Genomic DNA, 27,974 nt, shown 5'->3' with positions numbered 1-27,974 from the left:
GAGGATTCATGCAGTGAAGCATTGTCTCTGGCAAAAAAAAAAAAAGGAACAATGCTGGGAAAAAATACCTTGATTTAAAATTCAGTTCTAAACCCAGGCATGGAAAAGGCAAATAGGAGTGTGAGTGGAATGTAAAGCAGAGCTGCACTCACCAGACTGGCAGAGTTTAGGTCACACATGCATGACAGGCCCTACGTATTTTTTTCCCCTGAATGATAAATTCCAGTTAAAGAAATAGTGCCTGTTGAAGCTTAGTGCTATCTTGTTCCAATGGGGTTGCCCGGCAAACAGGATTCTCCGTGTTTGATGCTCGTATTTTCCTCTTGCCAAAAATCATCCAAATTATGCCCAATTTCTTACACATGTATTAAAAATGAAAATGAATCTATTAATATTTATAGCGAGCCATATGGTAAACAAGCAACTGTGCGGCTGGGAGATTTGGTTTGGTTTGGCAGTGTCAGCATCATCGCTCTAAAAGGAGGAATCTGAATGGAAGCAGAATGGTATATTTAACATCAAAAGGACCTGGGAGGGAAAGCAATAAAAGATGCGGATAGAAAGCACACTTTTCATCATGGGGATTATCCAGTTTTGATTGGCTTTCTTGAGACTCTTTGAGCAGCCACTGATGATACAAGAGGTTGCTCTTTAAAAGTCCCCATAAAGTGATTAAATGGGAAATCGCTTGTTTCACTTTGTTCATAATCATCCATATTATGATGTACGTTTTTCATGAATAAATACCATAGATATGATCAAACAGCTCAATTTCCATTGCTCGCCAGTGCCAGCGTGTGCAAAGATGACAGCAAATGGCACCGTTAAAGACTCCTGAACCTCTCCATTTTCCTCCAGCCCTCCCATCATATAAAACCTGCAAAATTGCAATTTTTCAGCAGCAATGTAATATGTTGGTGCATGCCTTGGTTTGCACCTGCAAGCCTAGTTTTCATGATTGTGCCTGCTGGCTGCTGTGCATTCATTTTTGAAGAACCAGGATTTGTGATTATTTCCATCCGAGCGTCTTGCCTCTTCCAGAAATATGTCAAACTGCTGAAGCAAGACAACATCAGTTTCCCTGTGATTGTGAGCATTGCATCCAAGCTTCAGAGGCTTTGCTAGTGCAAATACTGACCACTGTGTGTGGGTGTTTGTTTGCTCAGCTGTGCACTTGAAGTTATTTTCCAATGACTAATTAAAGACAACATCCACGATGTTGGAGCACCCGGACACATTTTCAGCCTCGTCATCTTTACTCTACACGCTCCATCCACGTGACCAGACGCACGTTTGTTACTGTCATCTATTCAATCAATACACAGTTAGATCTAATCCTGAAAGCACAGCCGTCCAAACAAACTAGCCACCCTCAAGTAAAGCCAAACTCAGATAAGTAATGTGTGTTTATTTTACCCCTGTGCAGCAGCTCTATCGCTTTCCTCAGAAGTTCAAGGTTCACCAGTGCTTTTAGCTCCTCTGTCTGACAGCAGGCAGCATCAAGGGTTAAAAGTAGCGCCGTCACTGCTGTTAAAAGATGAGATCATATCACCCCTATAAAGCATTTTTACACTGTTGATTAACTGACGGTTAGATTTTATCTGATTACTGCGAAGATGCTGCAGGGTCAGAGTTACATTTAGACTGCGAACGCCATATTGTGCAGACCTTGGCCTGCTGTCTCTGAGCAGAGATGTCCCAAGACTATGTTCTTACCGCAGTGGGTATCAGAGTGCAGTGTGTCAGTACACTATACATTTCAGCTCATTAATCAAGCAAGGTTATTCTAAGTGTAAATTTAAAGTGGGGTTTAAGGTGAAAGAGCGTGTCAGTGAGGTCATACAGAGCCTGTGAAATCATTTAAGATACATTTTTACGTCTAAAGTAATTACTATATGCAGATTTTAATGTTTTGGGCCATTAAATGTTTCAAATTTTTTAATAAAAGTGAATCTCTGGAACCATGATTTATTGACATATAACAAGTGAATAAGTTATCCAGTTGCACATGTTTGACAGATCATCTCCTAGTGACAAATTTCAGTTAATAAAGGACTCATTTTCTGGCCTTTTGCTCTCCCGAGGGGCTCAGACTCAGCATTTCTCACTCAATATGACAATAAATGCAAATATGTGTAAAGTTATTTACGTCTGTAAAAAAAAAAAACAAAGGAATAACACTATCAGTCTTCTCTCAGCATTGTCTGTGAGTAAACTCGAGTTTCTTTTATTAAATTCTAATTCAAATTGCATTGCTAGCAAGAACAAATGTGGCTAATAAAGCACTGCTATTGACGAGCAAGAGTCGTGTGTGCTTAGGAGTCAAAAGGCTCATATGCCACACATGGGAAGTCATTTTGATACATCGATTGCATGCGTAGTATATCTTCAAAGAGCCCAACTATGCATCTTTCTGACAGACATTGATTATCTCATAGGTTTAACATACATTTCCCTTTGCACTCGCCTGAAGTGTTTATGATTGCCATACAAGAAGAAGTGCAACAATTGCCCTTAGCACTTAACCTCATCTCGACTGCAGCACTCCGCAATTTCTGCAACAGTTTTTAATTAGATATCAAGAAAAATGGGAAAACAGCCCTTGAAGGGATGCAAGGAAAGTGCCCACGCTTTAATTTGTTAATAGAGCAGTACATCATTAGTATAATGATTGCATCGAACCATAAGACACAAACCTGTACACACTGTTAGTGACATCCAATAGACTTGATGCATGAAGCAAGCATGAATCCATGATGCTAACAGTTTGTGAGCGTGTTAAGGGAAACGCAAAGTGTTTGTGGATACCTGCATTCTCACGGTACGTGCGGATATTTCACAGGTTTCTTTGGCATTCTCATGTCTGTGAAAGTGATTATGCACTTCTATTCATGTCCCAGGGTAGGTTACAGCTTCCTTATTTAATCATGTTGCTCTAAATAGCACGAGATCTGGGAGTCCTTCCTGTGAGAGTATTGTTTTTTACATGAAGCCCGCAAGACAAAAAGACCCTTTGCAAAGGTTCACAAGAAATATTAAAGTAGCCTAAGAGTCAGCGATGCCAGCAGCTCTGTCAGGATGTACTTAGGCACAGTGGTGCTTTGAGCTAAATGCTAAAATAGGCATGCTAACCTGCTCACGATGCTAACACTAATATGCTGTGTATTATTTAAGGTTAGCATGTTAACATTTGCTAATTACCACTAAACACAATGTAAAGCTGAGGCTGATGGGAGTGACATTAGTTTTGCAGCTATTTGGTCATAAGACAAAAGATTGAACAAATTGAATGAATGCATGAACGAGTGAACTGAATTTCATGGTAATCCATTCAATAGTTGCAGAGACATTACAACACATGTCAACCTCACAGAGGCGCTAGAGTACTAGAGTAATTTGGATTCATTCATTCATAGGATTCATTCTCTGGGGACCATCTGCTCCTAATTTTCACAGAAATCTATGTTGGTCAAAATATTTAACTCAAATTCTTGACCTCTAGGTGGCGCTAGAGGAAGAGTCAGGGGATCAACAAATTCCGAATGATTCATCCTCCAGGGACCATGAACTTCTGTACATTAATGAAATCCTTCCAGTAGTTGTTGAGAGACACTGCAATCCCTCGAGCCACACTGCTTTTGGCAAAAAAAAAGAAACAAAAAGAACAAAAGGGTGACATCTTTTAGTTCAGAAGAATCATTAAACCTAACGATGCATGCACAGGTGTATGATGCTACCTGTATATGCTGTTGGGGGTAAGGCAGATGCACCACCTCTGCACGACAATTTGGCTGGAGAAAAAGTAGCAGTGAGGTGGCAAAGAGATGAGAAAATACTCCCAGATCTGCCCATTAAAGAAATGTATAACTTCTGCAATGACAAATAGCGAAACAACTTATTCCACAACAGCACAGGAAAACAAAGTGATTCAGCACCTCAAGAAAAACTTCTTTCAGACGTGCTCATTTGGGGTTTACCAATAAGTCATCCAGCTGAGATTCCTACAGGGAGGAGGCCATTATCACTGAGTTCAGACAAATGCAACGTATGGATTACCTGGTGGTGACCGAGATGAGCTGCAAGTCTGAATACATTTCACCGCCGTCTGGAGAATTTCCCCTCACACACACATCTGCCTGCATGTGTGTGTGAGGGAGCCTGCGCGACTGTATGCATTGGTGAGTACAGAGAACAGCCATATTTTTTCTATGAGAGAGAGTTCATACATTCTTAAAGCAGTCATACTATAATGATTCATAAAGGTTGGTTAAGATCAATAGACTGATGTTTATCACATGATCAATAGGCTGATGTTTATCGCACGAGATCTTGTAATGGACGTGAATGCTGTAAAGCTGCCATTATGTCAAACAGACATACTACTCTGCACTCACACACACACACACACATGCGTACACACACGTGTGTGAGTGCCGGCTCAGTCACACAAACAGGAGCAGGTGATAATAGGGCTATTCTTTATGCGAGGTCATGAATAATTCAAAATCCATGTGCTCAAACAGATTCTTGAGCTGACAGAATAATATGACAGATTGTGCAACCGCTATTAGACGGGAAGTATCACAACTGTTTTTAGAGATTGTAGCTGGGGATAAATTGAAATGCTGTGTGCGCTACTGCTAAGCTTTAACCGGATTCAGCATCAAAATATTTCAGTGAATCCAAAAAGCATTCTGAACATATATGTGATTCGAAATATATTGCTCCCGCCCCGGCTAATCAATCTATTGTACACACAGACATCTGACATTCCTTTGATGTGAACATCAGGCAAATTACTCTTCAACATAGTTTCAAACCACAACACGATGTCATTTATGTTTATTCATGTCTAACTTTCCAACCATTGCAAGGAATAAATCTTTCATAGGACAAGTCACACTGTCATTGTACAACACAGATTCCAGAAAAGCTGTGACGCTGTGTAGCATAAATAAAACAGAACGGGATAATTTGATAATCCTCTTTGACATATTGTGGAATTGGAAATTGTACAAACTCAATATATTTCATGTTTCACCTTGTCAACTTCGTTGACTTCTGTAAATATTCGCTTCTTCTGAAAACAAGTTTCAAACAAGTTGGGACAGGGGCAACTAAAGACTGGGAAAGTTGTGGAACGCTCCAAAAACACCTGTTTGGATCATTCCACAGGTAAACAGGTTGATTGGTAACAGGTGATAGATCATGATTGGGTATGAAAGGAGCATCCTGGAAAGGCTCAGTCGTTCACAAGCGTTCACTTTGTGAACACATGATTGCATAAGGATGTTACTATATAGGCTCAGGAACACTTTATAAACCATTGTTTGACACAATTTATTTGCAGATGACTGCATTCTATTTTCATTTACATTTTGCACGCCGTCCCAACCTTTCTAGAATCTGGGTCGTGTCTTGTTTATCCATTTTCATCTCAAATACCACTGCAAGGAATAAATCTTTTGTAGGCGATATCACACTGTCATTGTAACGGCACAGTGATGCGCACCTTCCACTCTCGAGCTGACTCATAGTCGTGTCATTCTTTGTCACTCAACTTCGGCTGCACCAAAACCACACTTCTTGATGAATTTCATCTTTCCTCCCGGTCGCAAAACGGCAAAGCGTGCAGGTTGCCATTTGGACTCTGGAAACATCTTTGCAGGGGAGAGCCATGGCAGCATTCCTAAGTCTTGGCAAATGGCCTCCCCATGAGTCAGTGGAGAGATACTCATTGTGTTGTCATTGTTCAATAAGGCTTTGCAAGAATTTCTTCCACCTCTTAGCTTACTGAGCCAAAAGCTCCCTAAACGCCAAAGTCTTCATTATGGCCATGGAAAGCGGGCTGGCTCGAGGTCACCCCCGATGTTCCACTGGCTGCCTGGGGAAGACTGGAATTAGGAAGCAATGCAGTAACAGGCCACGGCAACCAACTGCGCCGAATGACTCCAATCTCCTTTATAAGTTTGGCAGCAGATTAACAACGTTGTAAACGCTGCTTGGTACAGGATGCTGGGGATATAAACAAGTTCTTTCAGATTCTCACACTGCTGTGGCTGATACTCTCTTCTGGAGCATTCTTTGGAAAAGGCTGGCTTACAAACACTTCACACTGAAACTTCCTGGAAATAAATAAACAAATGGGCTCTTCATGCAGCATCTGCTCAGATGGAACGCATTCAGTCAAGGCCTGAAAGAGACGGCCAGGCTAATGAGAGTTAACTGTGCACAGCAAAACGATTAGAGCAGCTGACCCAACCCTCCACACACACACACAAAAAAAGAAACTAAAGTGGAAAAAAAAACATGCTCAAATCGTGAAGCGGGAACAATTGCTTCTATCTGCACCGACCAATCTAAGGTCTCCATTTCTGAATATGCAAATGCCTCTAAAGATGCAAATGAACTGAGCTCCGACATGTGTGAAGGTCACGCACATTCATTCCCCATTCAAGACTGTAGGCCTATGATTATGAATCTGATGCTTTATTTGCACCTGACAAAAAGACCCACCTATGTGAACAAAAACCCCTCCATCTTCAATGGGAGGGCGAACTTGATGAGCGGGCGCCTCGGACCACTGTGTTAACTCCCAGCGCCCATGTCCATCATCGTCCCATTCTCCCCGTGAATTCAGCCAACAGGCAATGAGGGCTATTGCGGAGCCATTGATGCCGCATTGTCAGTGACCAACTGCTGGAGCCTGGAGGTAACAGTGGGTTTAATTGACTGTTGATTGCTAAATGAACGCCTCTGTGAATGTCAGGGCAAAGCATGTGAGAGGAGGAAAAGGGCATAGAGGCTGAAGATGTTCCTTTATTTATCAGGCATAGTTCATAAGCGCGTTCTATTCTTACCTTGAAAATACAGTATACACATAAGCATTCCCCAGAGAGAACACTGTATAAGGAGACGGTGAAGAAAACAGGTTTGAGACGCACCTGTAAGGTGCGAGACTACACTGGAACAACTTTCCAAAGCGAGCACAAGTTGCCCCATAAGCATTTGTTGTTCCAGCAGCGTGGAGGCGGCGAACAGGAGGATGTGCAGCGTGCTGTAGCCCACAGCAGCAAGCGGGGAAGAAATGAAAACACCGGCGGGCTGTCAGCCATCAGGAGAGAAGGGAAAAAAAAACATCACCGAGCACACCGGCGAGGTCCCACTGACAGAGCGCGGGCTGCAATTATGATCGTGTTATTCTCATGCACCCCCCTTCCCTCCACAAAAAAAAAAAAAAAAAAAAAAGAAGAGAGAGAGAGAAATGTAAAAAAAATAAAAGTCCGTGAAATATTCCTGTTTTGGAGAGGCTGCAGCAGCAAAGCGCGGCGTTGTCTGAGCACAAGTGAGAGGGTCCAGTTCAGGGGGGGGAAACCCTTTTGACTCGAATTAAGGGGAGGCGTGCATGAGGGAGGGAGGGAGGGGAGAGAAAAGGGAAGGAGGAGGGCAGAGGGGGGGAAGTATTGGCGGTGCCAGATGCAGCGGCAGTAAGAAGCGTGCGTACGTGCTTTATCTTAGCGGCTGAGTGTGTGACGTGATATTGCAGCCTGCTCCTGGAGCTGCGAGCGGCGAGCAAAGCGCGTCTATTCCTCTCTCTGTTGTAACTCACCGGCCCCCCAACATCTCACATCCACCCACTACGGATCTTTTTCCTCTCTCTCTCTCTCCCTCCCTCTCTCTCTCCCCTTGTTCCAGAGGGGGGGTGTGCGTGCGCGACTTTGCCGGAGAAAACATATCAGTGGGAATAGAGACGTGGAGTCTGGCGAATTAATTCATGGTAATGCTGTAAAAAATTGCTCTCTTCTTTTCATCACTCCAAGAATTCTTCTTTCTCTCTGTGTCTCTCTCGGTCTTTCTACCCCCTTCCCTCTCTCTCTCTTTCTCTCTATCTATCGCTCTCCCTCCCTCTCTCTCTCCTTCTTTCTTGGTGGCTGGCGTGTGTTGTTGCGCTCCGTTTTGATGGGAAAAACCCAGAAGAAGAAGAAGAAGACTGGGGGGATGTGAGCGGGCAGACCGGAGTGTAACGCATTTTATTTTCGTCCATTGAACCATCTTGTTGCGCCGGACTTGCATTGTCGGGAATGGGGAGTATCGATTCGCTGGAGGGCTGCAGAATTTATTTATAAAGGATGTGGTCAAGTATGTTGGAAAAATAGCCATAGCTTCCGCAGTGTAAGGTAAGATCATTTCAACTATTATTGCTCTCGTTGCATGGAGCCACAGCCGGAAAGCTCATTTTCATATGTCATCTGTCAGTTAAAGTTTAGCCTCCCCCCCCGAACCCCCCTCCTCTTTAATATTTGCCCTGTCCATTCAACGCGATGGCTTTGCAGCTTTCATCCGCTCGCATTAGTCCAGCCTACTTAAACAGATGATTTTTAAGAGCTGATCTCGCTCTGGAGAGGCAAAAAACCACTTTAAAGCGGCGAGCGTCGAGCTGACACCGCATGAGCTGCAGCCCGCGTCCCCGCGTTCAGATGTCCTCTCCAGACGGAGCCGCTCCAGCGTCTCCCGAGCGAGTCCGCGTCTCACGGAATGCTGATTTTTCGCGCAGCGTTTGCGGAATCATGCGGGTTTATCGCGACTAAAAGCTGATTCCACTCCACGCTGCTCCCGCAAATCTTTATGTAACACCTATATTATCATAATGTGGCGTGACCCGCGGGTTTCGGCACCCAGAGAATGAAGGAAAAAAAGGGGGGAGAAGTTGGAAACATGAGTGCAGATTTATCTGTTATCTGGACTCTGGTGTCTGTAGGCTGCTTGGGATTTCAACGCCTACACACACACACACACACACACACACACACACACACACGCACGCACACACGAACGCTCTGCTGTGACACTGCTCACAGCTGCATTGCCTGTAGGATTAAAGCAATCAGGACATCGCATTGCATTCTCTCTCTCTCTCCATCTCCCTCTTTCTTCCTCTCGCTCGCACACAAACACACTGGCGCACGCACGCAAGCTCACACACACACACACATACTCAGATGCACATGCACACACGCACGCGCGCGCGCACACACACACACGCTGGCTCTTTATCAAATTGCATTGTCAAATATGTCAAGCCCTGAATTTCGGAGACATGCAGGTCGCGTCAGCGGAGCGAAAGCGCGCGGGAGGCGAGGAGCCGTGCAGGCGGACGCGGAGAGCACGTCGGCGGCTCGCGTCCGTCTCCCTCGCGTTATCTAACTGTCGTGTGAGGAAACAAGACCAAAACCACGAAGAAAACAGCTTGATTGGAGAGAAGCTCCTGTTTGCTGCGTAAAAAAATGAGCAGCGGCATGCCCCGCAGCACGCGCCGCACCAACTTGGACGCCGCTTTCGCTGTTCGCCCCTTCATGTGTCAGATATTCTAAACAGCCTTATTTTAATATCTCCAGGGATTGTGCCATACAGAATACGACCCAATTATAAATGTCTAAATGACTCACATTATTGCACCCACCCCCCTCCTCTTCCTCTGTGATAAATAAATAAATAAATAATCGCTGAAGCGACCACAAGGTGGCAATGTTTGCACAAAGTATAGTAATGAAGGAGGCAGGATGGGGATGCAAAAGACATGTTGCTGAGGTCAATGTGTCTTTTTTCTCTCTCCCCTCCTTCCATTTTCATGGCAGCACGTCATAAGAAATGTGTGAAGCGCATCAATCACATTCGATAGAGATCATCTATCATGTTTCCTGTGGCCTCTGCTTTAAAAATTGCTTCGTGTAATTCTCTCCATCTCTCCTTGCAGGCCAAATGACATAGGATGAAGGCTGTTCGAAACCTGTTGATTTATATATTTTCCACCTATCTTCTGGTTATGTTTGGATTAACTGGTGCCCAAGATTATTGGTGTTCCACTCTGGTCAAGGGGGTCATTTATGGATCGTATTCGGTGACTGAAATGTTTCCGAAGAACTATACAAACTGTACATGGACGCTGGAGAACCCAGACCCAACCAAATACAGCATCTACCTGAAGCTATACAAACGAGACTTGAGCTGCTCTGAGTATTCTTTGCTTGCTTATCAGTTTGATCATTACTCGCACGAAAAGATCAACGAGTTGCTGAAAGTCAACGAGTCTATAGTGTACCTGTGCGATTCGAAGAATATTTATGTATTTTTGCTGTATGACAAGAATTTCGTCCAACTACGGAGAGTTTTCCCTTACGACTATAACGGATTGACGCCACAGAAGCTGGATGAGGAGGAGAAGTCCATTGTGGAGTTTCTGGTGTTGAATAAGGCAAGCCCCAGCCAGTTTGGGTGTCAAGTGCTCTGTACGTGGCTGGAAAACTGCCTGAAATTAGAGAAAGGGACAGTGGAGACGTGTGGGATCGTGTACACAAAATGCACATGTCCTCAGCATTTAGGCGATGGAGAATCAGAGAGTATGCTCATGCTCAACAACGTGGTTTTACCTTTAAATCCACAAACGGAGGGTTGCTTGTCACCCCAACTACAAGCTGGGCAGGTCTGCAACCTGAGTGCAGAAGTGAAACGGCCTCCTAAAGAAGGTGAGTATCCTGTCGTCTTTCTCCTTTGTGCTGAAATAGACGTAGACTTAATGGACTACTGTATGCATAGATAAGATAGTCATCATGTCAGTCAAATGTGCACGTCAATCACTCCCCTCTCTGCCCTTATTGCATGTTTGAAGTGTGATGGCCCATGAAACAAAGAGCACACATAGATATATAGACTGCAGTTGGCTCAGAAACGTGTCAACTTCAAGAGCAAAGCTGCCAGAGGAGTTGGGTGTTAGTAAAGACCACAGCAGCACAGACCAAACCACCTACAGGGGGTCTTTTCGTTCGTTTGGTTGGACTGAATTCAAAATGCACTATCATTGCTGTGAATTTAAAATGGCTGTTTTCCTACACATCAGCACACAGTTAAAATGGCTGCAAACCCAAACAGAATTTCTGTGTGTTATACATTTATGTCAGTGTCATCCTCACAAAGGCCGACAGTGGCCAACACGGACGCGTCCCGCGCTCTTTGCCGGCGTCCGTGTCACACCGGGATCGTGGCTGCAGCAGCGTCACACTGCTCGTGCGATGGAACATTTCAAACCTGTGGATGAGTCTTAAGAGTTTAGCGCTCAGTCAAATCTGCAGCAGCTGATAATTAAACACATTTAGGCCGAGATGATTGGATGAAAGGGTATCAGCATTTGCGAGGCTGTTCTATTATATAGGGGCGCCACTTGCCCAGTGTTGCCATAGAGCAATGCAACGTGTTTTCACTGTATGTTGGAACTGAGCAATAATTAACATGTAGTTGCTGCTATCAGTCAACTTGCTTGCAGTCGTAATTCACACGTGTGTAATTGCATACGTACAACACCTATACATCCACACACACTCACAGGCAGGCCACTGGATGAACATTTAATAGTAAATGGTTATGATAAGGTCATAATGGCTCTGTTCATTAGTGTCACCAGGTAGCAGGGTGGGGGGGGGGGCTTTTTGCAGTTAACACACTTGTGTAGCGTTTTGAATTACAAAGGGAGCGCTTCTTGACACATAGCTGCTTGCATTTTAACAGATAGCAGAGAAAAACCCCAGAGGAGCATGCTGCATACTTCAGAGGTGAGGCGCGTTTACCGTGAGACACAAAGGAGGGGCATTCATCACGGCACACTGAACCAAAAATAATGAGTCAACCTTTGGATTTTTTTTTTTTTTTTTTGGGGGGGGGGGGGGGTAATGATAGCGGGAATGTTATGGAGCTATCTCCCCTGTGGCACTTCCCAAAATAACAGTTGCTATAATAGCACTGTGGAGAACAGGTGGCAGTTTTCTAATCAAGAACAGGTGAACATCGACTGCAGTGGTTCAGCTGTTTGGTTGACTCCTGCTGCTACATCACATGTTCTCCAAGCAAACTAATGCAGCAGTTTTTTTTTACTACCACCTAGATACTACTACGCCTAAGGTATTTTTAATGCTTTTGTGAGAGTTACTCGTGCTTCAGATTTTGTTGGGTGAGTGGATGATGAATTCATGTTGAGTATCGTTCACCTACCCTTTCACTAGAGCCCTCAAGCAATAATGCATACAGTTTCTGATGCAAATTACCACCACAACTCACCCTGCAGACAAGTAGCATGTGCAGGAACACCAGAAGTATGACTCAGCTGTGTATTTTTGTCAGATAATTTCATTTCCTGAATCCAAATCGCCAATATTACCAGGAAACACGACACTCATTTTCACTGAGAATTCTCTGCTCCAAAACAACATTTGACATTTTTCTATCAGCATGTTAATAACAGCTTAAGAGCACAGCTTATTTTTTTTTCCCCCTCTCAGAAGATTTTCCACAAGCTTCTATTTATAGGGCTGGTTGATGGGAGGTTTGAATAAATCCGTTTTCATCTGGATAACGGGGAGATCACCGCTGGGTTTTAAAAGAGCACTGTGTCTCCGGTGGCATCGTGGTGACAGAGTGGGTGTTCCTGATGAAGAATAAAGCATTACAAACAGTTGACAAGGGCTCCATTTGATAAAATCGCTTGTCTTTGATCTTCTCAGTTCCTGGTAGAGGATGGCTTCAGAGCACATCAAAGAAAAGCAGGGCTGGAGGTTGTATACTGCAGCCATGGCACCGAAACGCCCCACTGGCGTTTCACACAGACTGAGGATAGCAACATTTCAAAAGGTTAAAGCTCTTAACTATTTAAGGTGATTATGTAGACAAAGAGACAAACCTCATGCCTTCATACTGTGGCATTTTGAGCACCGCGCTGACACAATGAAGTCCTACACGGATGTACAACTCGGATGAGTCATTTATGCAGTTTTATTTTTGTCACATTCTTCCCATTTCATGAATAAAAGTTGTAAACGGAGGCAGCGCAGTGGCGCAGTGGCACTCACAGCCAGACAGATTTCATTCTCCGTCCTTTTGCTGCCTTTGTGTCGTGCGTTCGTGTGGGTTGCCTCCCACATGCCGCACATGCAAGTCAAGTAGGCTGACGACTGCGAGCTGCCCATAGGTGAATGAGCGACTGTCCTTGTGACGTGTCCTGGCTGTTTTCTTGAGTCCAATGAATGCTCAGAGAGGCCACGGCTAGTGTGAATCAGAGTTTTGGAGTAGACGGATGGAAAACAGCTGTAAGTCAAAGCTAGGTAGAAAATGTCGAAAGATTTTCTACACTGTCACAAATTTCAATTTCCCTGGTGCATTTATTTTGAAAAGACGAATCAAGTGCAGAAAGAGGCTTTCAGGCGCCAGACAGCAACTACCGGCAGACATTTCTAGAGTGTGTTCTCACCCGGATAGCTGCCCTTTCCCCGTCCAATCCAGTGCAAAGGCTGCTGTTTACATGTGTGCACGCTTACAATCCTAAAATTCACAAAGTACTGTCCCAATCAACCACAGATTGCACTTGGCTCCAGGAAATAAGCAGCATCATGAGGCATCGTTTTGCTTTGAGGCTCCGTCTACTAGTCTGTCCTTGGCTGAGGGCAATCTGAGTTTTTCCATGTGAACATTATTTTGATTCTGTCAGATATTTCAGCGCATGTAGCCGCGCTCATCTCTGGCCCCACTTCCTATTTCCGTGTCGTCACTGACTGGTAGGTAACAGTGGAGGAAGATGACAAACATGACACTGACAGTAAGATGCGGTCTTGAGATAAAGGTTTAGAATTTGTTTCAAACCCAATAACCCTGCAAAGAACTGAAGCTCATGTGTATGCATAATGTTCAAATAAATATTTTATGAGGCCTCTAAATTCATTGTTAGTACAAGAAGTGGGTTAGAAATGCCTGTGACATCACAGATTTGAGCCTCAATCCTCTGTTTTTCACTTGAGGGAAAAGTGCTCACACATTAATTTGACTCTCACATGCAGTACACTAAACTGTATGCAAACATATACGAGTTCTTTGTGTGGATACTTTAGCTTTGTTTAACAAGCATGACAAAGAGGAAAAGAAATTTCACATCCCTTCGCTGCAGATGTAAGTTTCTCACATAATCGAAGAAACGAACCCACTTTCAGCGTAAATGCAGATGCTTATTTGTGCAGCTGGAGACGCGTATTTGATCATTACAGCTCCTGACGACACGGAGCATGTGCCATGTGGGAAATGGCAATAGGATTTTATTGGCAAATGAAATGTGTGTGAAGCGTTCTAATGCACTGTCACCCGCCAAAGTCCTGAGCACTGCAGCAGCTCAGCCTCGCTGCCTCACATAGTGAGGCCTTTTATTCACTTTGGATCTCAGTCAAGTCACTCAGTAGTCACACTGCATTATGCTCACCCCCATTGTTCAGTACACTTGGAGGCCATTTTAGTTCCAATTCAGTGAAGGAGAGAGCTCAGCTCAACAGCACAGAATCTGTTTGTTTTATCTTAGACATGCATTATTTGTCTTTAGCTATTGTAAATATCCCGTCTCCCAATTCCCCATAAAATCCTTGGCTAAATTATTACACCTTGTCACCTACTGTAAATATTGTTCCTGTGCTCAGCTCTCTGATTTTCAGATACAATGTTTTCTCCCTGGCTTTTTGTCGCTGAGTCTTCAGTGTTCATTCTTCTGTATTCAACCTCCTGAGGCAGCTTTGCTCAGAAATGCTAAAGAAAGTTGTTGAGGAATGACAAGGTCAACGCAAAAAGCGACATAGACTGAGAGGCCCTGAAGAATCAGCATGAAAGTGTCAGGCATCTCCTTTCTCCGTTAATTGCCTATTAAGTGTCGCCTATTCAATAAGAAAAGGGAGAAAAAAAAATGGCGCAGAGTGTGGAAGTGACCCAGCTTCAGTTTTGTGAAACACATGCAGAAAAGTGCTAAAATGAGGTGCAACATTACACCAAAATTCAGCAGATGCAAGTACTGTAATTATTAGTAAAAGATAATGACGTCTGGAAGTGAGTGAGCTGTTCTTTTCTGTGCGTGACTCAACAATATACATATATAAACTGTATATTCTTCAAACAGGCCAGGTCGCTGTTTCTGCGTATAAAAATTCATGAGGCTCTGAGGTGACTCCTAAGTCATTTTACACAGTGATATAAAACCACAAAAACTGTTGCCATGTTTAAAGTTCTGCTTAAGCTGCTCACACTGTCACACATGGATGCAAATGGGCTCTTTGGAACCACAAAAGTCTCAGTTTCCCAACTATTATAAATTTATGGAGCAATAAAGTATAGGGTCCACCACATGAGGCCTATGGTTTTTACTTTGCTCGGCAAGTTAAAGGATTAAAAAGATCAAACCTGCACAGGCATGTATAATACCAAATAGCACTTGCTGAATTTCTGTAATAGAGGCCCTGAAAACCTAACAATTTTCTGTCAAAGGTCAATTAAATATTTCACAGGGCTCAATTAGAGAAAGGCCATGCCATGTTCACCAATCACAGCAAAGCAACATGTGGATCAAAATCTGAGATTGGTTGTTTGCAGATATTCTGGCTTTTTTGTTCAATTTCAGTTGTAAATCATCACTTTCAGTTTTAGTTGATTATCGTTTATCATCTATCCTGACTATTTTGATATTTATTTTCTTTATTTTGAATGAAAGCTGCTGTAAATCTACCCTTTGCTTTAGGGCCAGCCTTGATGCTAACGATGATAACCTGGCAGTGAGCGGATGCAGATCAGCTGCGTGGTTCATTTGACATGGATTTGTGATCTGAGTCTTGAGGCTCTGTTTCAGCAGCATGGCAATTGGAAGTCAGAGTGATAACTCTCCACTATACCCAGACTGTGTACTGCAAACTGTCTCACAGTAAATTAAAGCCTTGTGTTGTCACAGCTGAACTGCAGACAGGATGCAATGAAATGCAGTAAGCCCGGAAGAAAACCTGGAATACAATTTAAAAAGTGTGGACATGATTTATGGTTTTCAGACGTCTAGAAGGGGTTGCACAACAAGAATCTGTGACTACATCGCAAAAATGACTGCATGAATAAATTCGAAGTTAAACTGTCCCTCGAATGCAAAGAACTGATGTTGTAGCTGAAACTACCTCCACATAAAAATGATGATTCATCTGGATCTGAAAAAAGTAAAAGTACAGAAGTATTATTAGCTAAATGTACATAAAATATAAAAAGTACAAGTGCCCATAATGCAGAAATATTGTCCCTGTGAGTGTTATACTGCTATACATTATGTTAGTTTATATATGCATTAATGCATAAGTAAGGCATTATACTGTTGATTGGGATGGAGCTATTTGTAGGCCATTTATATAGAGAGTGTATAGCTTAATCTATATCCGTGCATTATAGTTTATACATAAATCAAAACATTCATTTAAAAAGCAACTATTAACTATAGTTATTATTATATAATACATGTAGTGGAATAAAGAGTACAACATTTTTCTCTGAAATGCAGTGAAGAATAAAATAACATGACACATAAATACTCAAGTAAATTACAAGTATTGAAAATGTATAAGTACAATATTTGAGTAAATCTACTTAGTAACAAGTTACATATCAGAGCAAAGTACCAGTAAATTACATTACATTGGTGCATCAACCCATCTCCATCACTCCTGCAGTGTCAAAGAGGCGACAAATCCACATTTTTAACTTTACAGCCTACAATAAATACGATTGTAATAAAATTTGCGAGTAACAGTTGTTGCCCATAATACCGTCATATTACAGCAGGAACTGTAATCAGAGTAATGGGTTGCGTAATGGAGTGTCTACTGCCCTGATGTGATGCGGCCACACCTCTTGTCCTCAAAACCGAAGCGCTTCTCCAGTAAAATCCTGCATAAGCAGCGATGAAACGTGCACGTGTGATTTATTAGCGTGCGTATCCCACCTGTACGCGTGTTTCTTGTTATGAATTCTAAACAGATTGCTAGATTTGTGCGCCTGTACATCCACGCTGCACCAGCTCCCACAACTACTCATAAATTCTTCTTGAAATGCCACAGATTTGCCTGTTTAGCATTCCAGCTCTCATTCAACTCAGCTTTGCCCGTTAAATTAAAATAACAGGAAGCAACAAATCTAAACCACCACCACGATGCAGACAGTGAAAATGCTGAACTGGGGCTGGCTTCATACGCCGTTTGAAGATTTGACAGTTCAAATGAAGAAAAGTAATGGTGAGAAGCAGCAGTTTTTTAAACCTGCCACTATTTTATCTGCTTAATTTATTGTGCTTATGCTGAACAATCTGCACAGTTACCATCAATGTTTTTTTTTTCTAAATCCTATACTGTATTTAAACAAGTGGTCTGTCCTCGCTGCACTGTAGTAAACACAGGAGCAGTGAAAGGCATTAAAGGTTTTGCATTGTGAGATTATGTCAGAGCGTAATATATATAAATTGGAACGAATGAGATTTAGGTAAAGCATTTTTATTGGAGATCTTTGTGATTTTCCACTGCAAAGAGCTAGTTTTACATGTGATCATGCAGCGCACTGCTGCAGCATCAGTTTTGTCACAGCAGCGTGTGCATGGCTGAAGCTGATTCTGGTCTTTGTCAAAGGCTCCGTACTCTGTGCCACTGTGCTGTTTAATTACCACTGCAGCAACACATTCCGTACTCATTATAAAACATTTCCATTTGTAATAGCATGTCTTGCTGCGACATCACAGCATCCAGGCTCTATTTTGCAATTTATGAGTTAAAGATAAGTGAACCTTAGAAATCAAAGGAATAGCCACTGTTGTGTTCCTGTTTCCTTTGACTTCAAAAAGCTTTCTATATGAATGCAAACATAACAATAATGAGTCTCTGTAGATGAAGAAGTCTGTCTCATCTTATTATACAAATCAGATTTTTTTTTTTACTACCTTCATATGCATAATTCAAAAGTAATCACCACTTTTGATTTCCCTGCCATAAAAAGAAGAATATACAGTTTTCCTGCAGTCTCATTCAGGAGAGAAGAGGGCACACCGTGAACTTCTTTTCGGTATATTCAACTAAAACTGAGTGTGAAATGAAGGTCTGGGAGCTTTGCTTCACAAGCAGAAAGGAGCAACCCAGCTCACTGTTAAAACGAAATTGAAGAACAATTGTGATTCTCATATGACAAATTCATTTAGAATGCAAAACCCTTCAGAGTGGGCCTCAACAACCGTGCTATTCATCCCTTTAAGAAACAACATTCACACGAGTGTTGCAGCTTTGCTCTACAGTCCTGAAGTGAGGGCGAGCCTCTGAAGCTCTTAGTGTGGATAAACACTGTTGGATGTCGTGAACATGCCCTGTCATTTTTTTAATAGGCTAAAAAAATAAATAAAATAAAATAAAATCATATTCTAACTTTTGTGTGGGCTGGCTTAATGTGGTAAATTTTATCAGGCCCTTGTTGCGCAGTGCCAGAGATGCTAATGTAAATTATGCACTGCTTTCAGCCTCTCGGTTGCATGTTCCTGCATTTCAACCCAGTTAGTTTTGGCCTGTCACTGGATGGCTATTTCAGCCCACAGAGGAGAGGCATTTGCATAAACATCCACCCACAAAACCTGGCAAATGAGTCTGTCACTCAAAGACACTGTCTATGTGGTAAAGTGGAGGCAAAATCCAATTTTTTTTCTCAAGGGGCTTCTGTATCTGCTCCCACTGGCAGTTCCTCTGCAGAGAATGGCAAGTGCCCTCATGTAATGGATACTGCCTTTAAAATGAAATGTTATACCATGATCTAGGGCAGCACACACACTTACATAATCAGTGTGGCACAGCAATACCATGCAGTCTACACATTGCTCAGGGACTAAGAGTTCAAATGCAGTAAGAATTTAAATCAAAACTGTATTTTCCATTCAAATACTAACCATGGACTCGTACCATAGCAGCTACATTCAGGAGGAATTTATCATAACATCTATTAGACCTCAAGCTCTGGCAACTGCAATGTGAAACTTTACTCTGAAATGCAGTTTTATGGTCAAGGGCATGAGCTAAAGGTGAATAATTCACATATATATATATATCCTTCAATCTGAGTCTGGACAGTTTAGAACTCAAAAACTGTCTCCGAATGCAGGAAGAAAGGGGATCCAGACTGATTTATCAGGATCAGGAAAATCCAGGCTGAACTCCTGACCTTTTCTCTCTCACTCTTTCTTTCTACACAGTCTCTGTTGGGTGCCCTTGTTCTTATCCCTTCTAAATAATTAGCATGGGCAGGGTTTTCTCCTTGCTACATTAGCCTGCATTATAAGTAATGAGGATATAAAAAACAATAAATAAATTATATTTGAACTTTGTTCGTGGCCAAGCCTTCACTTTGATGTGAAACCAAGACAGCTGAAAACAACTGGAGATGAGCTCATGCTCTGTAGAAGATGTGAAATAGTGAAGTAAAGAAAACACACAACAAGCATTACATAATGTACTATAGGACAAACAAGTACAATAAAAGTTGTTCATCCAACTATGTCAGCATTCAGGCAAACTGTGTTTGTGTTAAGAAAGGTGCACTTGTATGTTCGGCTTATACAACAGTGCTCCAGGAAATGAGCAACATCATGAGGCATTGTTTCGCTCCGAGGCTTGGCTCTTGGAAGGACAAGTCTGTGTTTTGCTTTATGTAAGCATAATGAAAATGAAGGGGAATTGAATTTAAGTTCAGCGGTGAATAGTTTTAAGCTTTTACGACACGATGCCATTCACTGTCCACAGAGAAATGCAGAGCCAGCACATGAATACGTGATACACAACAACTGACCACATGCAACATATTGTTAGCAATATTGTTTGAATAATATGAAGTCTTTTTTTTAACAACTTCATTTTGTTAATTTGTCTAACTGGCCCAGTTTGTATCAGAAGGTGTCTGAACAACACAATTACAAACGCCTCAGTTGCATCTTTTTCTTCAGGTATATTATTATTAATTGTAAATTCATAATTTTGAATGAAACCTCTTTCAAATGGCAGCACCAGTGCTTTCCAGATGCATGATGGGATATTTTGGTAATGGCCATCACTAAGACAGCTGACATTTGCTTGCGCCGCCTGCATGCTTCCACGGAGCATCGTGGTTATTCAGCTTCTCTCACTGTAAGACGTGTTATGTAACACGGAATGAGATTCAGAAATTATAACTCTGCAACACTCTTGTGTGCCAGATTGTCAGCTTGTCTACAGCTCTCTGTCCTTCACAGCACAGACAGAAAGGACTCCAACTCAAATATTATCATTATTTTTATTACAATAATAATAGCAAGTCAGGTAAGTGCAATGCTCAATTATAAAATACTGTGATAACCTGCATAATTAGTGTTTTAAGAGGTAAATTTATTTAAAGTGTTGTATGCAATACTGTAGACAGACGTTTTGAGAATTGGTAAAGCAGTGGAATCATAATTGTGTGCCAATAAAATTTCCAATTCCATGAAACTTCAATTTGTTTTGTGCTGTTATTAACTTCAGGACCCCAACCGGGAAATGCAGTTATAGAAAATGGGAGAATGGTGTTGCTCTTTTGACTACAGGTGATTCTTGATTGGGGCTGTCATAGAGATTGGGATGCAGATGTTTTGATTTCCGGAGTAAAAAGTGCAAGTAAATAATGACTATTCTTTGGAGACATTGATATTTAGCAAATCCAGATAGCAATCAGACTATTTCCTCAGGTCTGGGCACACAGGAACTTAATTTTACATATCAGATTGGAACCACATTTGTGGCGGCATTGAAAATCAGATTTGAGTAGAATTTCTGGATACTGTGTGTGTGCCACAGCCTGCCTGTTTAAATCAGATTTCAAACTGTCCTTTACACCACTGGCAACCAGCACACGACACTGATGTCACATTCAGAGCATGGTTAGCCTGCCAACATTGCTGCACATCTTAAACTCATCTGTCACTGATGCTGTCTGGTGCGGTGGCAGAGTTCTGCACCACAACGAGACATTTCGAAGGCGTGAAGGGAGGGACAATTTATCTTGATGCATTCATCGTGGCCTGCAGCACGCAGGTCACACCTACACACTACTGAGTCCTTACAATAGCCGAACAATGCCTGGACATACAATTCCTTATCGATCGTGCAGAAATATCAGTGTGGACAGCTAGTCCTGAAATTGGCTTGGAGACACAAATGTGATTTTCAAGCTGTCTGCATATTGTCTTTTTGCAGGATACACTGCTTTGTATCCACTGTCTTTGCAACTGATATAAATGCATGCTGCCTTATCTGTGGAGATCATTGTCCCGAGGTAAGCTGGTTTGTCAAGCCCCCATCCCATTTGTTAAGGTTTGATCATGTTTAAGAAACCAAAAGGCCTTGGTTACTGCAAAACATTCAAAGTCTGAAGTGAGTATTCCCAACTTCCAATCTAGTCCCAGTGCATCTGCTTGGGAAAACATGGACGCCTGCAGCAGACTTGTCATATGGCGAGTCTCTGAACTTCATAAGCATATTATAAGACTTTAAAGGAGACAGGAGGAGAAGGCTGGTACCACATGCTCGCAAAGAATTACATCGAGCACAAATCAGCTGAATGGAAATGGCAACTACAAAGTTGTTTCAGCACGTTTCACAACACGACAACAACAGGTTATTTTATTCCGAGTTCTGAGCACAGTGGATGCAGCAGGTTAGGCGAAGATGGTGTTCATGTGATAGGCATTGTGCTAAATGCTAACATTAACATGCTAACAATGGGAATGGTAACATGCTGATGTTCAGCATGCAACATTTAACAGGTCACCCTGTTGGCATGCTAACCATGTGCTAACTGTCACTTTATACAAAACACATCTGAGGCTGACAGGAGGGTCAAAGAACAGGGTAAATTGATATGTTCACCTGATGATGGTGCAAGTTGAAAAGTCAGAGGATCACCAAAGTTATTACAGTTCGACCTCAAGGGACCTTGAATATCTGCACCAAATTTCACAGCAATCCATCCGATAGTCAGATATTTCATATTTCTCTAAACCACAAAAGCCAACCTGATGGTGGCACTAATGGAAAAGTAACGGTATCATCCAAGTTGGGAGCATTCATCCTCTGGGAACTATGAATGCCTGCAGCAAGTTTGAGGGCAATCCATCTAATGGTTGTTGAGATATTTCATTCAGGGCAAAAAGTGGTGGACCGACCAATCAGCTTTGTCGTTGCCATCAATAGGGCCATTAGAAATAACAGCAAGTATGGTTTTAGCAACAAGAACTACTTGATTAAGGTTGACTGCTGCTTTGGTGGAGGGAAACTGTTGGAGACAGCACACACACCCTCTGGTATCAGAACGTGAATGTAGCTCGTTTCACCTGCCAGAACAACCCGTGCTGCAGACGCGTCGTGCCCAATCTGATTTCCTTGATATTTGTAGTTTATTTTCTATATTATTTAACTACTATTTTTTTTATAGTTGTTATCATTTTATATTATGAGTGAAACATATTCCTCTAACCTAACCCTAACCCTAACTATCTCACACATCATGCCTAAAAAAGTCACATACACCATTCTTCCTATGGTGTTAGTTTCTTCCAAAACTTGCCAGATGAAATCTGTTCACTGCAGCAGGTAAGCACGCACACAGCACTCACCCTGTTGCACATCAATGCTGGAGGAGATGTAAGCTACAGCTTAGCAGTATGCTGCTGCAGCGGTTACTAAAGCATCAATCCCTTTTTCCAAACGTGTGAAAATGAAATGCAATTAATTCTACACACTTGAGTGCATTTGAGAAATATGACACTGTTTGATTTGCATGATTGGCTGGTACCAGCTAAAGTTAGGAGGCATCCCTCAGTCCAGCTGTAGCATTCTGGCTCGCTAGTCGTGAATTGTGATCGCATGGGATCCTATTTAATGCTGGTAAAGGAGAGCTGTATGAATCTTATGGCAGAAAGCTGTTTACTATCACAGATAGTGATGATCTGTGTGAAGCAGGTAAAAAGAAGCAAATAACTTAATGATGATTCTCATTCTCACAACAAATTTATAGATAATAATAATAATACCTAATGTAGCAGACACTACTATGTGATGTCAGCACAGTCTCATGTGCGCTCATGCTGCTTCCTACACATTGTGTTTGAAGAGACAGCTATTACGATGTTGGCAGGTTCCTTTCGTCTGCTGCTTTATTATCTACACTCTCTAAAAGAATTTGCATCGTGGATATAGTCTCTTCACGTGAATTTATGGCCCGTAAAATGTCATGAAGCAGACAAGATTCAGCTGTCTTACCAGAAAAGTGGCAGCAGTGTAGCAGCTCGTGTAGAAGTGAGTGAAGAAGTGACTGTCATTTTCAAGAACCATAACTACACAAGTTGACATGAAAATCTCTAAATAAATATACTGTACTTACCCTAATACAGAGTGGGAGATTACAGAGCTACGGAAGCTAATTGAGTGAGTTAAGTTTTAAAATAAAAAGTGTTAGAATATGTCAAATTGCAGAAAATTGCATCATTATTTTTCTTTTTCTGGGGAAGGATCCCCATGCCCTCTGCTCTTATTGCACCCCTCCAGAGTTTTTGCTTGCACGACGCCCCTGCCATGTTGTCATTGCCCCCAAGAGGACAGTCTCTTTGTTTTCCAGAGTTAATTTAGCAGCAACCTACAAAGTGCTCAAAATGAAGAACCACTATTTCTGGCAGTCTGTATCGCAGAGAATCTAATTGCTCTCCTTGAGTATTTAATATCATAAACTTGCTCCTTCCTTAAATAACCCTTAATTGTTAATTTGCTCACAATGTCCTTGCAGTTTCAATGGCAGCGTCAGTGTGAGATCTCTAAACACAGTAAAATGAGCAAATCACACTGCAGCAAATTAGTGAAAGTCTGCTTCAGGGAGACCTATCCGATCGGCCAATACAGAAGACACATCAGATGGTTAGATGCTCTCTGTAGTATTGTACTAAAGAGAAAGAGCTTCAGAGCGCAGGAGTCATAATGAAATGTGACAGATAAATCAGAAGCACTTGGGAGATGGCTTTGGATTACTGAATCAATACTGTACCACCACAGCTAGTCCAGACTTCCAGGACCTGCTGTTTGTGCAGAGCCCCCAGTAAAAGCCTTCAGTCGGGTTTGGGATTTTTTTTAATCCTCTGACGATCACTGCTTTGCAATTCAAGTTTTTGTACAGAGGTCCCAAAACGAAACAAACTGCGGCGCGTTTGAAAAATAAGAGCACATATGCAAATGAAGCTTTGAGAAGGCACATCACTCACATGTCATCTGAGATCAATTAATTACTTCTCAGAAAGTCTGCAGCGGCGCAGGTTTCCGTCACTTCGCTTCTTCACTTTGCAGTAAAAGTGTCCTCTGGGTTTGTTGAGCACATTGTGACATCACTGTGAGGGGCGGTTACAGGTGCAACACGACATAACGCTGAACCACCTCTTTTCTGCTTGGTGGAAAATTATATCTTAGACGGCGTGTGGAAGAGACGACTATTATGCAAATACAATCAGCAGGGTGTACAGTGTTTTGTCATTGCTGTATCAATGGACACTTAAATGCTACATTCAGTCGTTGAAGACGAGTGTTGGATTTATAAAACAGAGTTAATCTGTTATTACAGCTCTATACAATGTCAACCCATGATTGGATTATGCAAGAGGTCAACCAAGCATGGTGTGTCAGTGTCAGCGTTCCTCCCGCTGATGACGGAGGCGTCTGGTGCAGTGCGAGGCAAAGCGTTCATCCCCGGCTACTGTAGCCATGCCTTAGTTACAATGCTCCGTGTCGTCTTCGGACTGTCTGGTTATTTGAATTTCATGCATGACTTCTCAGCAAAGCTGACATAAAATAATTTCTTTCCCTCTGATCATTAACAGCAGCAATAGCAAACGTTCTGCAGATGCCATTCATATTATGTTCACTTCTTTAAAGTGAGTTTACGCATGTTGATGCATGTTAGTTGAATGAAAAGAAATGCAAATAAGGCACATGAAGGAATGAAGAATTAATGGCAGATTGACTGTCAGCATTAGAAGTTATATTAAATATTATAGACATTATACTTTGTTATGCGTCACAGACTCATTGTTGCATCTCTTATAACGAATAGATTATATCTCAGCAGTCACTGCGAGCTACATTAATCATTACAGTATGTTTTAAGTGTTAGAACAAGTCACAGCTAGTCTGCTACAATAGACCTACTGTAGTTAAAGTAATTTTAAGATAGTGTCTACTAACTGCTTATTACTGTATCTGATGTTGTGAACTTTAATTTGTCAATTGCTAATTTGGCCCAGTTTCACCATCTCTTGACTGAATCAAAGACGAATCATGGCTTGATTTTACATTTGTTAAATTTTGCCCTATTTGTGCAGTTTTGGCTGTCTTCTGGGTAGCGTCTGCCACTCTGAGTATGATGTAAATCAAATATGGCTGCCATGTAAATTCTGCGTTCACGTCTGTAATCTGTTCAGTCTTTGATTTGGTGCATTCAAAGACACCTTTGTTTCCAAAGGAAACATAATAGACCATTTCTATGTGTGAAGCAGTTTTACAAGCCTTTGATTTTGTTCTTTGATACATACATCTATGAAAAGAGGTCATGCACACAGCTGCTGTGTGTGTGTGTGCGTGCACGTGTGTGTATTATACCAAGCCAATGAATATAGAGCAAATGGCACTGAAGTGATAATGTAGAAAATAATCGCCCTGTGATTCTTACCCCGCCTCTGAGCTGCATTTGATTTCTGTCACTATTAATAAGCATTTCTTGCACGTCTATTTCCTGATGACTCAGTGCATTAGAAAACGATCTCCAATTGTACTTTGCATTTGTACCCACTTTAAAAATTTGATTCCAAATGCAGAGCATATAGAATATGTATAGAATAGATAAAACAAACAGTATAGGTGGGGGCTTTTGCATGCCAGCATCTCTGGGATCTACTACAGACTTGCAACAGTCATCTAAATAAATAAAATTGCATTTTCATAGTATCAAAAATGTGCAAACACAGTAATTTAAAAAGCCCAAAAGCAATTTATTTATTTGGTTGTCATTGTTCTCATTTTACTCATTTATTGCTTCATTTGTTTTGAATTAGAACTAAAGACTTGGTTATTTTGTCAGTGGCTCTCAAATCCTTTATTATGTGTGTTAGTGTTGATGTGTTAGCGCTCCTCTATTACGGCACGTATTGTATCATTTATCAGTTGTAAAATATCTTCTGTTTCCCACTGTCTGGCGTGACTTAAATCCAGGTGGATGCCTGTCACAGAGAGTTTGACTGTATAACTCTCCAGCCACAGTGGATTTGAAGACAAAATCCAGTGCAGGACAAAAGCTGAAAACCTTCCCCAACTTATTCTGAATTCTGAAGGATTCAACAACATCAGTATTCCTCGCTCAAAGGCCGTCTTCCTGCTTTGCTCTGAAATGTATCAATGCAGGGATGATGTCTGGAGGCCAGCACTCGGTGGTCATCCTTGTGCGTCAACTGATCATGTGGCCCATCAGACATACACTAAACCCCCCTTTTTTTCCTCTCTCTCTGCCAAGTAAAAGAAATGTGCCTGAATCGTTCTGCAGACTGTGTAATAAATGTAAAAAAGAAAATCTTTAATGTAGTTGTTGATATAAATAAATGAATTCATCACAGTTTTGGCTTAAGAGCAAAATATTTTGATTCATAGGTTTATAAATGTATTTATTCGAGCATCTATATTTGCTGCTGCCCTATTTGAGATGCTGGCACACAGCTGATGCCACAGCAGTGGGGTAATAATGAAGTAAAATCATAATGGTTTATTGATTCCTTCCTTCCAAACCTTCTTTTTGCATTGATAGATAGATAGTTACTGAAGCAAAACAGATGAAAAGGTTTTCAGTAAATTGATTTGAAGTAATTTTACTGCAAATTAAATTCAAAAATTAAATCATTTCTTCTAAAATTTCCCAATGCTGGATGCTGCCATGATGAAAGCAGAAGCTTTTTTTTGACATCAGTTTCATTTGTGTGGCACATTTAAGTATACAAGTTCAATCCTACAAATGTACGGCACCTGCACTTCAAATAGCAACTTTTAGCAAACCCCACATTTGTGCGTGTGCAAATGAACACTGGTATCCATGGAAACCATTGCTGCAAATGGATCATGCATTCGGAGACAGGGGTTTGCATGCACTCGCTGGTGATCACTTAATAACGGTGGTTAGAAGTTGGACCTTTCTCCTTTGACCTGATTAAGATATACAGTAAAATTCCCAGTAGTAGCCAAAGTCTTAATTTGCATGAGCAACCGAAGTGATTATTCCCATAATTTATTTGATGCAGGCTAACTGGGAAACTATTAGTATTAGAAGCCAAAGCAGATTAATGAAGCCTACAAACACAAACTGAGGTGAAAATGCTATCAGGATAAAACACTTGCCGCATGAGTTTTGATTATTACTATTATTTGCATTAAATTAAAATTTCTCGGTGATGTTTCACATGAAATCGCTTTTTAACAGGAATACAACTGAATTTAGTGTAATTTTGCAGATGGAAACTTGCATAACAAAGAAAGTGCCCATTTTTACATGACAGTGCCTATTCACTTTTATAGCGCGTGTGACCATAAGCCCGGAAGATGTGTGACATTACGGTTACTGCTGCTGCAGGGCTACTGAGCAGTGATAGAGGCATTTCAGGTTTCTTTAGGCACCAACACCTGGAACAGCTCTGTGGGTTTGCCCCTCTATGGACACATTTATATGAAAATGTCTATACCCTCCAGTACTCCGGTGAAGCGATCTAAAACTACCATTTAGCGGGTGCTTTGGAGCTTTGAGATCCTCCAGTTTAAGAGCTCTGCTCCTCAGACCATCTTGCCTAACCATCAGCTCAGCGGTGTCCAAAGCTCGACTGTTGTGCTGTTGTCTCAACAGTTACTGAAGTGCAATAATTGCAGCTTTCTTCTCTGATGTGAGGTGACAATTAGAGGAAGGGGGCGAAAGAAGAGTATGAGCAGTGAGAAGCGAGAGAATCCTTTGCCATTTGGCAGAGTGAACGTACACATACTGAATTGCGGGAGATATCA

General features: G+C 41.8%; 1 protein-coding gene across 1 annotated transcript in view; it reads left to right on the top strand.

Moving 5' to 3' along the window:
* The first annotated feature begins 9,769 nt into the window (after positions 1 to 9,769).
* Positions 9,770 to 27,974, top strand: part of adgrb3 (adhesion G protein-coupled receptor B3) — a 112,163-nt gene continuing 93,958 nt past the window's right edge. The window contains exon 1 of the mRNA XM_041947375.1: positions 9,770 to 10,523. Within this exon, the coding sequence (XP_041803309.1) occupies positions 9,770 to 10,523 (754 nt within the window). The remainder of the gene's footprint in view (positions 10,524 to 27,974) is intronic.

This window comes from Chelmon rostratus, chromosome 11 (assembly GCF_017976325.1).
Source record: "Chelmon rostratus isolate fCheRos1 chromosome 11, fCheRos1.pri, whole genome shotgun sequence".
Classification (NCBI taxonomy): domain Eukaryota; kingdom Metazoa; phylum Chordata; class Actinopteri; order Chaetodontiformes; family Chaetodontidae; genus Chelmon; species Chelmon rostratus.
Note: the sequence above shows the minus strand (reverse complement) of the source record. Positions and strands in the feature narration are given on the sequence as shown.